This window comes from Acomys minous (assembly GCF_964271855.1).
Source record: "Acomys minous genome assembly, chromosome: 3".
In the NCBI taxonomy this organism is placed as follows: domain Eukaryota; kingdom Metazoa; phylum Chordata; class Mammalia; order Rodentia; family Muridae; genus Acomys; species Acomys minous.
The window spans coordinates 59,961,938-59,975,584 of NC_140485.1; the positions used below are offsets into that span (position 1 = coordinate 59,961,938).

The 13,647-nt window shown below is 49.2% G+C and overlaps 1 protein-coding gene across 5 annotated transcripts in view; it reads right to left on the bottom strand.

The window, feature by feature from the left end:
- PHACTR3 (phosphatase and actin regulator 3) overlaps nt 1-13,647 on the bottom strand; it is a 218,227-nt gene that overhangs the window by 30,739 nt on the left and 173,841 nt on the right. For all 5 annotated transcript variants that reach the window (XM_084775018.1, XM_084775017.1, XM_084775021.1 and 2 more), the window contains exon 8: nt 1,695-1,848. In XM_084775018.1, the coding sequence (XP_084631144.1) occupies nt 1,695-1,848 (154 nt within the window). The remainder of the gene's footprint in view (nt 1-1,694; nt 1,849-13,647) is intronic.

Consider the following 13,647-nt stretch of genomic DNA (forward strand, 5'->3'; position numbering starts at 1 on the left):
TGGAGACTGAGGCAGGAGGGTCTGGAAGACAACACCAACCCATGCAATATGAGACCCCATCAGTGGTGCCTGTGCACTTAATGTTCTCGGAGGTGTATGTGGAGAGGGGGTACATAGGCCTTTGTGTGTTATTTGCAGGAAACACCCCCATGTGAAGCCAGGACCCTGCCTATTCACCCACATGCATTTGGAGAACAAACTCAGCAACCCTGTGGGAAGGGATAAGTAGCACCCCATGCCTTCACCCCTGTAGAAGGGACCCCCCAACCTCACTGTGGGACCCAGACCAGGCATACAGGGTATATCATGGGTGGGGGGGAGCAAGGTTCACTTCACTCAGAGAAGCCGCAAAGCACACAGAAAAAGAAAAAAATATTAAGATTTAGACATAGCAAAATAAAACACTATGGAAACCCCAAACACTCTTGGGAATACTGCCAATGATGTGTTGCCATGGCAACTGGAGGCTAAATTATTCAGCAGTAGAATGTGGAAGGTCCTAGGATGGCAACACAGGCTGAGCGCCAATTAGACCATCCCCGCAGGGAAGACACGGAGACAAAAAAAAGCCACCTCTGACCTCCAGGGGAGATGCACAGCCTCCTGCTCTCTGTGTCTAATTCTGGGACTCCTTTCCATGTTCAGATGTAGTGACGAGAAACAGAGAAGCTACTGCATTGCACCGTGGAATCTAAAATTAGTTCCCGGTTCTGTGAGCAAATGGGAATCCCGGTCCTCTAGCCTTTGTGTTCCATACCTCTTAGACATTCCCAAACCAAGCAGCTTTGCAGCTTCCAGGACCACCCTTTGCAGCAAAGATGCTTGCGGGCGAGCTGCAGCCTCACCCTCCACAGTCCCACTCCTGCAGGTGCCCTGCAGCCCTGCCCTCTGCCGCTGACCCACAGCCCCACCCTGTAGGACCCAGCCCAAGCAGTCAGACCTTCTGAGCGTGTGCTACAGCCCCGCCCCTCATAGCTCCACTGTCTATAAATGCTCTGCAGCTCCTGCTCTCTGTAGTCTAAGGTGGGGCAGTTCCCTTCCAGCCTGACCCTTGGCACAGTCTGTCTTCGCCCAGAATGAGGGACTACCTTGTTGCTGAGTAACCGTCCCCAGCGAATGTAGGGAATCCATCTTGTGGGCCACAAGCAGACTTTTCAGCAGGAGGAGAGCCCAGCCCCGAGTGTGACTGAGTGTGCAAAGTTGCCGGTGTACTTCTTGCCCTGCAGCATATAGCATGTGGGCCACTGTGTGTACACATTCATGCAAGCACAGCTTCTCCCAAAAGACTCGGGTGATCTAGCAAAGCTTGGTCCATATCCTTAAAGGGAGACATAACCAGATGGGAATTTTGAGAGGCTGTATGTAGCCAGCCCGACCACAGCAAAGGTATGTCCTCGGCAATTTGGTCCAGACCCTCCCATCTGACACCCTTCCCTTCTTCACACATCTCTCTTGACTCGGGAAGACCACTGGTTCACCGTGGGGTAGTCGGGTGATTATCTGGAGAAAGTTTTGATCATCCTGGGGAATGTGACAGGTACAGGTCAAGAGATGCTGCCGAGCCACAGGCACACAGGCAACCCCATGCAATGCCAAGGGCTTAGTGGCCTGCTGCAACCCTGCTCGGCCCCACGGGAGGAGTGTCTCAGGGGCTAGGACGAAGCCTCCGCGCTGGCCTGCCCATGGTCACTTACTTGGACAGCTTCATTTCTATCTGCTGACGGATCTCCTGTCTCTCCTCATAGGTCCTCCTGGGGAAGATGTTGCGGTCCTCTAGCTCCTGCTTGCTCGGCCGGTTCCTCAGCTTCACCGCCAGCAGCTCCTTCTTACACTTCCGTGGCAATGTTCCTGTGAGACCCATGAGGGTGAGAAACAGGTCTTAGAGCACTGGCATCCCATAGCCTTCAGGGATGGAGTCAGGAGTTTGATCCAGGGGGGCCTGCAGCTGACACTGGAAGACCCACACGTGTACACTGCGCTGTTTCCAGTGGCTCAGTGGGCAGTGCAGGGCGCATGATGTGACATGGTGGGTCATTTAGGTCCCCCGCTGACATGCTCCACAGCGGATATCACACATCCCAAGTGTCCATGGGATGTCCATGTCCCCACCTTGACTTTCAAAGCCATCTGCATGAATTATAGAGTGACTCTACCTATGGTGCCTGTGACTCCAGCTCCAGGGAGCACTGACTTCTCGCCCACTTTCTAACTACATACGTGTGCATTTGGTACCTAGAACGTGGCACCCCAGAGGCTCCTCTGCCTGCCCCTGCCCTCTCCATCACGGCCCTGACACCCGTCTTCCTTCTCTTGACTGACATCTGTCTCTTCCTCCAGAGTTTGGTTCAGGGACAGCTGCTCCCCCCAGAGAGACATGTGGACACCAGAGTCAATCATCAAAGAATGCTCTAGGTGAATGCATGACCCAGGCTGGCTCCAGGCATGCCTGGATGAGTGGCATCTCAGCATTTGTACACATGCATGCACACCATAAATATCACTCGAGAGATAAGAAAGAAGAGAGAAACAACCCCCGAGACAGAGCCAGAACTCACTGCGTGGCAGTGAGTTAGAACAAGCAAATACACAGAATGTAATACTTTATGGTAAATTTGGGAGATAAAACAGAAAAGCAGAGCTCTGCTGAGGTCTAAATTTCTAATGGGAAGTTGTTCATCACGCACCTTAGAGAGAAAGAAAAGGTTTCTGCAAGTGGCTCAGGCACAGAGTCCAGCCTCAATCTGCTTTACTGGATGTGCAAGTGATGGTGTCCTAGGTTTGTGAACTCACAATCTGAAGAAGCGCCCCCAGCCCCACCCCCACCCCCCACACATGCATGCACACACATACACACAGTTTCAGCTGGTGTTTCTGAAAGCTGTGGTGACTTACTGAACTTAGGACATTTCAAGGATCTAGGGAGGAATCCCTTGTGAATGCTAGGTGCTGGCCCTAGCAAGGGAAAGACGGCCATGCTCTGGGCAATGTATGACTCTGTGCTCAACCTCAAGAGTCCATGGCCTGTGTGGCATCCTCACGGTGAGGTGAGTCTTGAAGTCATTGTGAATGCCTCAGGGTCCTCATTACAAACTTGGTCGGATTTGCTCTTAACTGAAAGATCCTCTCACTGGTGCCTCTGGTCAGGAATGGAGATGTTCCCCTGCATGAGATCTTTGTGAATTAATTCTCATCGATGCACTCCCAGTCTCCAGGTCCCCCACAGGAGACACAGTAGGGCCGCAGCCAGAACTTCTGTCTTCACCAGGCTCTAGTCTGGAGGCTGCAGAGTCAGCTGCTTAGCGCTTAAGCAGCAGCAACAACAACCACCAAAGGAAGATTCCAGAGAAAAAAAAAAGTCAACAATGAAGACTTCTCATGGATTTGGATCGCTCCTGAGGAACATATACCTGGAGAACACGCTGTCTACTAGAGAGCAGGAAGTGAAGGCTGAAAACAAGACACGCCTTCCTGTCTCTTCAGCTCCAAGGACTCAGGACCATACTTAACCTCTTCCTAGTCTCTGATCTTTGATCTAGAAACTGAACTTTTAGGGACCCCAGTCCCCCCAAGAAGTCAGACAAGCAAGAGAGGACAGACAGAACATCTCTGTAGCCTGTAGCCAGGACTCTCTCACACACACTCTAAGGGTTTGTTTCCTCTGAGCTAGCCTCTAACCTCAATGGTGCCTCAGGGGTGACAGGACAATACAGAATGCACAGGAGGCAATGACAAGATAAGATTAACCATCTGACCAGAGGGACAGACTACAGGACTGACAGACTGACAGTCTCAGCTTCCCATTCAGTGTTTTAGCTGCTGAGGGGCAGGGCAGACCTCCACAATGTTAACACTGTTATCCAACTCCGAGGAAAGCACAGCCTAGAGGTTCAGTGCCTGCCTCCACTTCCTTCCCTTCATGGTGACAGGCAGAACAGACTCTGATATCTGGGCTAGAGGAGAACACAAAGGTGACTTCTCTCAGCCTCTCGAAATTAAATGCACCCTAGGTGCCCAGTGAGGTAGGTAGGCTGTGGCTGGTCACCTTTAAATTGAAGTACATCTTTCCTTCTGTGTTCCTTTATATCTATTCAACACAGCAGAACATATGTGTACTGGATAGTTTTATGTCAACTTGACACAAGCTAGAGTTATCAGAGAGGAGGGAGCTTCGCCTGAGAAACTACCTCCTTAACATCAGACTAGAGGCAAGCCTTTAGGGCATTTTCTTAATTCATGGTTGGCAGGGGAGGGTGGTGGTGCTGGGTTCTACAGGAAAGCAGGCTGAGCAAGCCATGAGGAACAAACCAGTAAGCAGCACCCATTGGTGGCCTCTGCATCAACTCCTGCCTCCAGGTTCCTGTCCTGACTTTGTCCTAGGAAGAACAGTGCTGTGGAAATACAAAGCCAAATAAACTCTTTCCTCCTCAGGTGCTTTTTGGTCATGGTGTTTCATTGCAGCAATGAAAACCTGAACTAAGACAACAGGTTGCTGAGGCACAAAACATCCATGACCTCACCAAGGAAAAAGAGAAACACGTTATAATAGAGATAAATGTGCCTGGGCCCAATTTTGTAAATATTGGTAGCTTCATTATAGAGTGAGGGTGAAAGGTCAAGAATTACATCACTCACTCATTCTGGTTTTCTGTACTGGGGACTGTACTGACACAAACACAGTTTGGTGGTGTAAGCAGATAAGAGCCTAAGGCAGATGTGTCTAAGTGGGGTTGATAAAGGTCCTGGGGAGATTTTCTCTTCCGTAAAACAAGGAAGCCTGGTTTCATTCACAAACTCCCATAACTGGCTTTTATAGAACTCTGGCAATTAACCTAAAGACTCAGCAATGTGGAAGCGTCTGTTCAAGAAACAGGCAGAAAGTCTGAGTGCTGAGAAGGACCACTGGATGCTAGCTCTTTCCTTGGCCTTAGCCAGCGGCTGACCACAGCAGAGGGCTGCACCTGGCCATCCACACTCCACGCATGCTGTGAGGCTCAGCACACCCCCCATGTCCCCAGCCTCATCAGCCTCCATGATCTACCTCAGAGAAGGGGATGGGGGGGTTATGAACAACCTCTACCTCCACCATCCTGACGTCACAGGGGTCAGATACCCTCAGCAGCTACCTCTCTGTCCTCCCAGGCCACTGACCCAGCCTGTGTCCTCCCAACTCTGACGTGCCTGCCCCTCTGTGCACAAGTCTGTTCATGCCAGTGTGCTCAGAGCGCACACCTTTCCCTCTCTGTCTGCTCAACTCATATGACATATGGCACTGTCGAGAAGGAACAGGAAAGGGAAAGGAGACCATGAGACGCCAACATCTACTTCTCCAAATGTGTATGGACTGGATTCTCCTTTCACCTCCAAACAAAGAAAAGTAGAACTCAAAGTATAAGAATGATTTTTCAGATGCTGAAAATAAGCAACAATGGAGGGGAAGCTGGCGAGGTGAGCAGTGAGTGGGGCACTCCGTACCTTCCTCTGCCTCCAGCTGCTAAGCAGTAACTGCTGAGGGCTCATCACTTCCACAGCCAGACATGACTTCATCCTAACACTCAAGCCTAAGAAATCAGCTTCGAGCCCTGTGCCTGCCCCTGTGCCTGTGTGGCACAAAAGTGAGCTGCTGGCACCCTGCCAGAGCATAGGAAAAACAAGTGACAGAAGAAAAGGGAAACCCAGGGCTGCCCTAGCACGCACACTCCTCACCCTGGCACCCATGAGTCACCCTGTACCTTTTTGTCATGTACCTGTCTCACTCCTGGTACCTAAGGGCGACAACAAAGAGGAAAGGAGATGGAACAGGAGCGGCTGCAGTGGCCTCAAGTACAGCAGCTGTGCTGCGCTGTGCATCCTCCCCGCAGAGCTTTCTGGGTGATCTCTCGTTTGAAGAGCCTGACACACACTGACTCCGTGGAGAGCCATGGATCAAGGGAGCTCAGCAGCGGCAGGGGCTCTGCTCCCTGGCTCTGCTACATGGGAACTCAGAGGGTGTCTGCAGGGTCAGGCTGCACAGACCATGACAGAGGAACCCTGCAGGGAAGGCAGTGCCTCTACATCCAAAATGTTAAGTGAGAACACAAGTGGAGTTCAAGTCCAGAGTGAGCTGCACGGTGAGTTCAGGGCCAGCCTGGGCTACATATAACACTGCCAAGAAGGAATAGAAAAGGGGAATGAGACCATGAGACACCAACATCTACTTCTGCCCAGTGTCTGCAGAGTGGGTTTCTCTTTTAGCTCCAAAGGGAGAACTCAAAGTGTAAGGATGGCTTTCTGATGCTGAAATTAAGCAGCAATGGAGGGGAGGCTGGAGAGATGTTGAATAAAAAGAGTGTTAAATGAACTCCCTGGAGCCCAGCAGATGCTGTGGGCCAGATGCTGGGCAGTGGTTTACAGGGGCCCAGGAAGAGCCTTGGAAACTGAGTTGAGAAGATGAAGTAGAGACACCCAAGGGGCCCACAGCTGGAGTTTGTGGAACAAACAGCTGGAAAAGCTGAGCAAGAACCACAAGATGTACAGAGTCTGTTATGCCTTGAGCTGGGCTCTGCCTATGAAAGAGGGCCGGGGAGACACTGCCTGGTGCCTGAGGACACTGGGAGAGCCAGGGCTGTGTCCCATGCCCATCAGCAGTCAGGCCAGAACATGCTGTGATTGTCCAGACCCTGGGAAGGCTGTGCCGCAGGTGGTCCAGGTCTTTGCAACAGTTACCAGCCAGATTGAACTTAGTTCCACTTCTGTCTAAGAAATCGTAAAAACCAGACCAGGATGAGTGAGACCGTTTCCAAGTAACCGAGCTGCTTCCCAGAATAAAACTCAACAGATATTTATAGGCCTGGAAGAGCACCCGACAACCAAGAAATAGATTCACGATGTGTGTCAGGCAACCGAAACTCCTCACGCCTACAGAGAAGCGGGAAGGGCTCGGCCAAGCTCCAACAGCACAAAGGAAGCCATGTTGAGCCTGTTACCACCATCTCTGACAGTGAGAACACCTTAGCGGCCCCGAGAGACAGTCAGTCGTGCTGTGGCATTAGCGAAGGGAACCACAGGCACCCAGAAGCAACACACTAAGATGACGCTATTGGAAGGCAACTCAGGCAATTTGGACTTAACATGTGCCAAAAATATCTCTCAGGATGAAGGGAAACGCTGTTTTAGGAATTAGAAAGTGACAAGAGTAAATGACTATAAGAGCTTGCAAAAGGAATCCCTTAGGCTTAGGCGGGAGGGAAAGGACCAAGTTCAGACAGATACCTGAAAGCTGAACAAGGACAGAGGATACGTACACGGCGATGTCTGCGATGCACAGATGTATTCTTATTTAATTCTCTTCAAAGAAATCTGGCTCTTAAATTTTGCCATTACTTTTTAATTATGTGTATTTGTATTGCGGGAGGGGCTATACACGTGTGAGCACAGGTCTCTTTGAAGGCCAGAAGAGGACATTGGATCCTCTGGAGCTGGAGTTACAGGTTGCTGTGAGCTTCCAACATGGTTACTGGGAACAGAACTCAGGGTCACTGAAGGAGCAGTATACGCTCTGAGCTGCTGAGCCATTTCTCCCGCCCAAGACAACTGACAGCAGTAGAGGGAAGAAAAGAGAAAAGGACACAGCTACACCATAAGGTGATTGTCCCAAAGGGAAGGCAGCACAGTCAGGCTCTGAGGTGTGGCTCCGTGGGCAGACTGTCACCCAGCAACCCTGAAGCCCTCAGCTCAACCCTCAGCATGTGTAAGAGGCAGGCACAGTGGCAACACCTGTTATGCCAGCACTAGAGAAGAGGGAGATTTGGGAGTTCAAGGTCACTCTCAGCTATTATAGTTAATTTAGGGTCAGCCTGGACTACATGAGTCCCTATCTCAAAAACAAACAAGGCTGGGGAATGTGGTCCAGCACCCCACATGGTGGCTCACAACCCTCTGTAACTTCAGTTCCAAGGCATCTGATGACCTCTTTGATCCCCTTGGCTCTTTCATACATGTGTTGCATGTACATATACTCAGGCACACTCATACATAATATATAAACACACACAGAAAATTTAAATGTGAAAGATAATCATCTCATGTAAATATTCTGAACACTCTAAATAAAGAAATGAGTGTGCCTGAAAAGCAGGACAAAAGTCCACACATACTACCACAAAATGCCCAATAAGAAAGAGGAAAGGAGGGAGCCCCGTCCTCATCCCAGTCAGAGAGAGATGAAGGCCCTTAGCGGACAGGGAGAACTTCAGAGCCAACACACTTCTCAGAGAGATCACATGGCAGTCATACAGAGTCTACATATGGTGGACCTTCTTTGGACCCTCAGAACACAAAAATGAAAACCCAAGAAAACGTGCAGGGCCCAGCTGCAGCCAGTGATCTCAGAGCTCTTTCCTACATCGCTCACAGAAGCAGTAAACAGAAACTCAGGCAGCAGGGCAGACTCGAGCACACCTGCCAACACCACCAGGCTGACACAGAATTCCCACACAAAGCACGGTCGGAGGTCATGTACAGGAGCCTCCACGTACACGAGCCCCCTGCACTGGACCATGAGATAAGTCAATGCATTTCAAAGACCTCAATTCATATGAAACATGTTTTCAGACTTGAGTGGAACAAAATTGACAATCAATAACAAAAATATCTCTTCAAAAATAACTGGAGTAAATTATTTTTAAAAATTATATATATATATAATTTTTAAATTTAACTTCTGAGAAACCCAAAGTTCCAAGAAGAACTCACAACAGAAAATGCAAAGGATGTTGAAGCAAATGGAACATATCAAAATGATGCTAAGGGGATGCTTACAGCATTGAGTGCCCTTATTAAAAAAGAAGAAATAGCTCAAACAATCGGCCTCGGAGTCTATCTCAACAGCCTAGGAAAAGAACAAAGTGAGCCGTGGGGATGGACACAAAGCAACACTAATGTTCAGAGCGGAAACTAACTAAAAATAAAGCCACTAAAGAAAAAGCTTTTTACCAACGAGAAGATTGGGAAAACTGTAGCCACAGATGACCCTAAAAGAGGAAGAGGGAGAAGCGGAGAGAGTTGCCATGACCAGGGACAGAAGAGGTGACACACGCCATCCGAGTCCTCAGATCTTAGAAAGATATGAGGGGGACATTTCCAGTGACTTACACTAACAAGCCGGAAATGTAAATGGCATAAGCCAGTGCTAGCTAGTTTTTATGTCAACTTCTTAGGGTTATCTGAAAAGAAGAGATATTGAGAAAATGCCTCCCTTTAGGACTGGCCTGTAGGCAAGTCTATAGAGCATTTTCCTGATGGGTGATTGTTGGGGAAGGGCCCAGCTCACTGTAGGCGGTGCCAACCCTGGGATGGTGTTCCTGGGTTCTATAAGGAAGGAGGCTGAGCAAGCCATGAGGAACAAGCCAGGAAGCAGCGCTCGGCCCTGGCCTCTGCTTCAGTTCCTGCTGTGGCTTTCTCAGGTGATGGCCTCTAGTCTGCAAGCTATGACAAGCCCTTTCCTCCCCCACATTGCTTTAGGTCATGGTGTTTTAATCACAGCAATGGGAAAAAGCAGCTAAAGACATCATTTCTGGAGCAATGCAGATTTCCGAAACTCTCTTGAGTGCCCATAACCAGCCCATTATCTGCTAAATAACGATAACGGGTGCCCTGACGGTGTTCCATGCACCAAGGCTGTGTCAGCCTGCTGGTGTTGGCTGTACCTATTAAACAAAAGTAGCTCGTAGTTGACTCTGTACGCCATGTTCTCCTGTCTTCCTTGACCCCTCTTGGCTCCCACAAGTCTTCCTCTGCCACTTCCTCAGGGTTTCCCTGAGCTCCCCAGGGAAGGACCTGGCAAAGATCTCTAATTCGGGGTCTCTCTCTTCACCCAGTGTTTGGCTGTGGGTCTGCTCCCATCAGCAGCCAGGGGAAGCCTCTCTAATGACCCCTGGCCTAGGCACTATCTCTGTGTATGGTAGAATATCATTGAGAATCATTTTATTGATTTGTTTTCCCCTATCCTGGGTCTCTGGGCTACCTAGCCTCTGCTTCCTAGTCGCCCAGGCAGTATCAGGGCATGGGCTGCCCCTCCTGGCGTGGACCACAAATTAGGCCAGTCATTGGTTGGCCACCCCCAACAAGTTCTGCCCAAGCAAGGTTTATAGGGGCTCACAGAGAGTGAAGTGGAAATCACAGAGCCTGCAAGGGACTGCACTACATCCTCTGCATGTATGTTATTATTATGTTGTTATTCTGACACAGATCGGAACCTCTAGCTGTGAAGGAATGGACGGACTGGCTGAGCAGAGTTGTTAGCTTGGGGTGTTTGTGTGACTCCTAATAGAGAGAGGGGAGTGAGGCGGGGGGTATGTCTGATTCTTCTGCCTGTCTTCCCACTGGGTTACCTCACCCTCCTTTATCAGGGTTTGTGTCTAGTCTCACTGTATCTGGTTTGCAGTGTTCAGCGGACGTCCCTGAGAGGCTTGCTGTTTTCTGAAAGGAAATGGAGAAGTAGATCTTGAGGGGCGGGGGGTAGGGGGCTGAGAGTGTTAGCCCACAGCAGATCTGCTAGTCTGCTGGCTGATCTGATCTGCTTCTAGGTTGCTTAGCAACCTCTGACATCATTGCCTGCCTGCCACCAGGTGTGTGTCAGACTAGAAAAGGACAAACCTTCCATCCATTTCACTCTTGTACTTCTCTCTTGCGCTTTCTCTAAAGGCATCTGTCTGTCTGCCTCTCCTCTCCTCTCTCTCTGTCCTTCTCTGTGTGTCTCTCTCTCCCCCCTCTCTCACCTTGGTCTCTCTGTCCCTCTCTGTGTCCCTCTCTCTGTCTCTCTCCCCCCCCCCTCTCCCCTCATGGTCCACTCAGGCCCTAACTTCTCTCCCCTTCTTTCCCATGTTTCTAGTGTAAGTCTCTCCATATCACATCAGTTGTGCGCCATCTCATTTTGAATGGTAACAGGGAGGAATGGATGGAGTGGGAACTGTGGTCAGGGTGTAATATATAAGAGAAAAATACAATTAAAAAGTAGCTTTTAGTTTAAAACTTGCTTACGTGTTCATACGCACACATGTAGTTATACAAAATAGTGATTTTTAACAAAACATTTCAGGTTAAAAAAATACTGATACTATTCAAATTACTTCAGAAAATCGAAGAAAAGAATATTGCTTCACAATTCATTCAGTGAAACCAGAATTTCCCTCAAAGGGAAGACCATAAAACTAAAGACCAACATCCCATAAGAACACTGATATAAGATTTAAAACAAAAAATGCACCTGGCTCTGAGAAGCAGTGGATAGTATACTGAACTCCTAAAACAAAACCTTAGTATATCTAACAGGGCTTCTACACATGTGTACATACAGACATACATGCATCTGAACACATGTGTGTGCTTACGCGTACGTGAACACTCATACCAAATTTTAAAAGGGACTATCACTGTTTGGGTTCACAACTTACTTAGCTACCATGACCAATGTGTGTGGTGTTGGCAACTAGAGAAGCAACAGGTCAGAGGAACAGGAAGGAAAGTCCGGGAGTTGACATGGCGTTGACTAATTGTTAATACATATGCAAGATTATTCCAATGAAGACCTGCCTTCTCAACAAGTGGCACTGATCAAATGGATAATCATTTTTAAAAATGAACTTTGAGGGCTGGAGAGATGGCTCAGAGGTTAAGAGCACCGCCTGCTCTTCCACAGGTTCTGAGTTCAATTCCCAGCAACCACATGGTGGCTCACAACCATCTATAATGAGATCTGGCGCCCTCTTCTGGCCTGCAGGTGTACATGCAGGCAGAGCACTGTATACATAATAAATCTTAAAAAAAAAAAAGAACTTTGATCCATCTTTCATGCCACACATTATAACTAACAATATGCCACAGACACAAATGTAAAACCTAAAAACGGACTTTCGGGAGGTAACAGTTGCGACCTTGGGGTTGACAGAATTCTCCCGCACAAACCGAAGCCCTAGACATGAAGGAGCTAACAGACTGGGTCCATCAGACTTGGTAGTCGCTGCTCCTGCAAAGCAGGGGCATGCGAGCGAGCGAGGCCAAGCCGGAAGAGAACGCGTGTGTGAAGCGGCATCTCTTGAAGGACCACCTCAGACGCAGGCAGCACATGTTCTGAAAGTCGGGCAAATGTTTGATGAGACAGAAAATAAGCATATGAAAAAAAAAATGTACACCTTAAACCCGCATGGAAACTAAAGAATCGGAGACGCCAATGCCCATCCCTCGAGTGGCTAAATGCACAGCTCATGTGAAACACAGCAAAGGGTGCGGAAGGAGCTTGACCTCAACAGAGTGCTGGCGGCGATGGGGAAATGCAGGCATCTTTGGAAAAACACTTTGCCAGAGAATTAGCATCTTCATGCGCATGCATGCATGTGTGTGCACATGAGGGTACATACGCATGTGCATGGAGGCCAGAGGTCAACCTTAAGAGCCTCCCTCAGTCTCTCCCCCATCTTTTTTTTTTTTTTTTTTGAGACAGGGTCTCGTTGAGCCTGGAGCTCACCGAATGTTCCAGACAATGTGGCTAGTCAGACCCAGGGATCAGCCTGTGTCTGTCTTCCCAGACAGTAAAGGCACACGCTGCTGCCACACTCAGGCTGTTTTACATGGATGCTGGGATCATAGAGGGCGAGCAAGCCCTTTACCCACTGGCCATTCCAGCCTCTTGCCTGTTTCTTCCAGTGGCAAACCCCTTCACACAACCTAGACACACAAAGCCTGGCACACAGTAGCTGCTGCCAGGGCTGGGCCCATGCTAACTGCATGCCACCCAAGTGTCCGTCAGCAGCTGCTACAGTGGACAGAGACCAGTTTAGCACCCAGCGACGGAAAAGGGGGTTGCTGCCTCCTCCACAACTTTCATGTGTCTCAGAAGACCTCAGAAGCATACTTCTGTGCCAAAAATAGTCTAGAACCCCCACCCACCCACCCAAGGGGGAAATTAGGATGTGCTCCAGAGGACAAGACTCTCTATAGGGCTGTAGTCAATGAAGAAGATGCCACAGCCCAAAAGACCATCTCTGTGTCTAGGGTCTTGGATCAAACCTTACACAGAAGGAAACCTGGCTACACAGACCTAAAAGACGAGGTTCCGCCCTGGGTCTATACAGGGAAGGCTTGGCTTTCAACCTCATATATCCACACAAGGAATCCAGATAAGCGAAAAACCACAACTTTTAGAGAAAATGGGAGAATGTTTTTATGACTTAGAGAATTTTCCTAAGCACAGCTATAGGCTCGCAGTGACATTTTCACACACATGCTATGATGCTTTGAGCTCATTTATGACCCTCCAAACCACATATTGATTTTCTGTATAGAAATGCTACAAGATACAAACAAACGCATGGTCACGGAAGCTGGACAGAGATTCCTGGGCATTGGGGTACAGATGTGCTGGGGAAGGCAGCGACAACATTACAGGGGAGCACAGCAAGTGAGACAGGAAGCCACGCTGTCTTCATGGTGGTAATGGTGCATCTCACTGAAGCTACATAAAACGCGATCAAAGCCGTCGCTGCACGTAGTTCTGCCAAATAGTGGCCAAACCATGACTGTGAACTATCTTGTGGTCCATCTATTGCCGTGGTCCCTCTCTCCGAGGCTCCAGGGAACACACACAGTCTGTACTCAGCCTCTCATCCCTTCCTC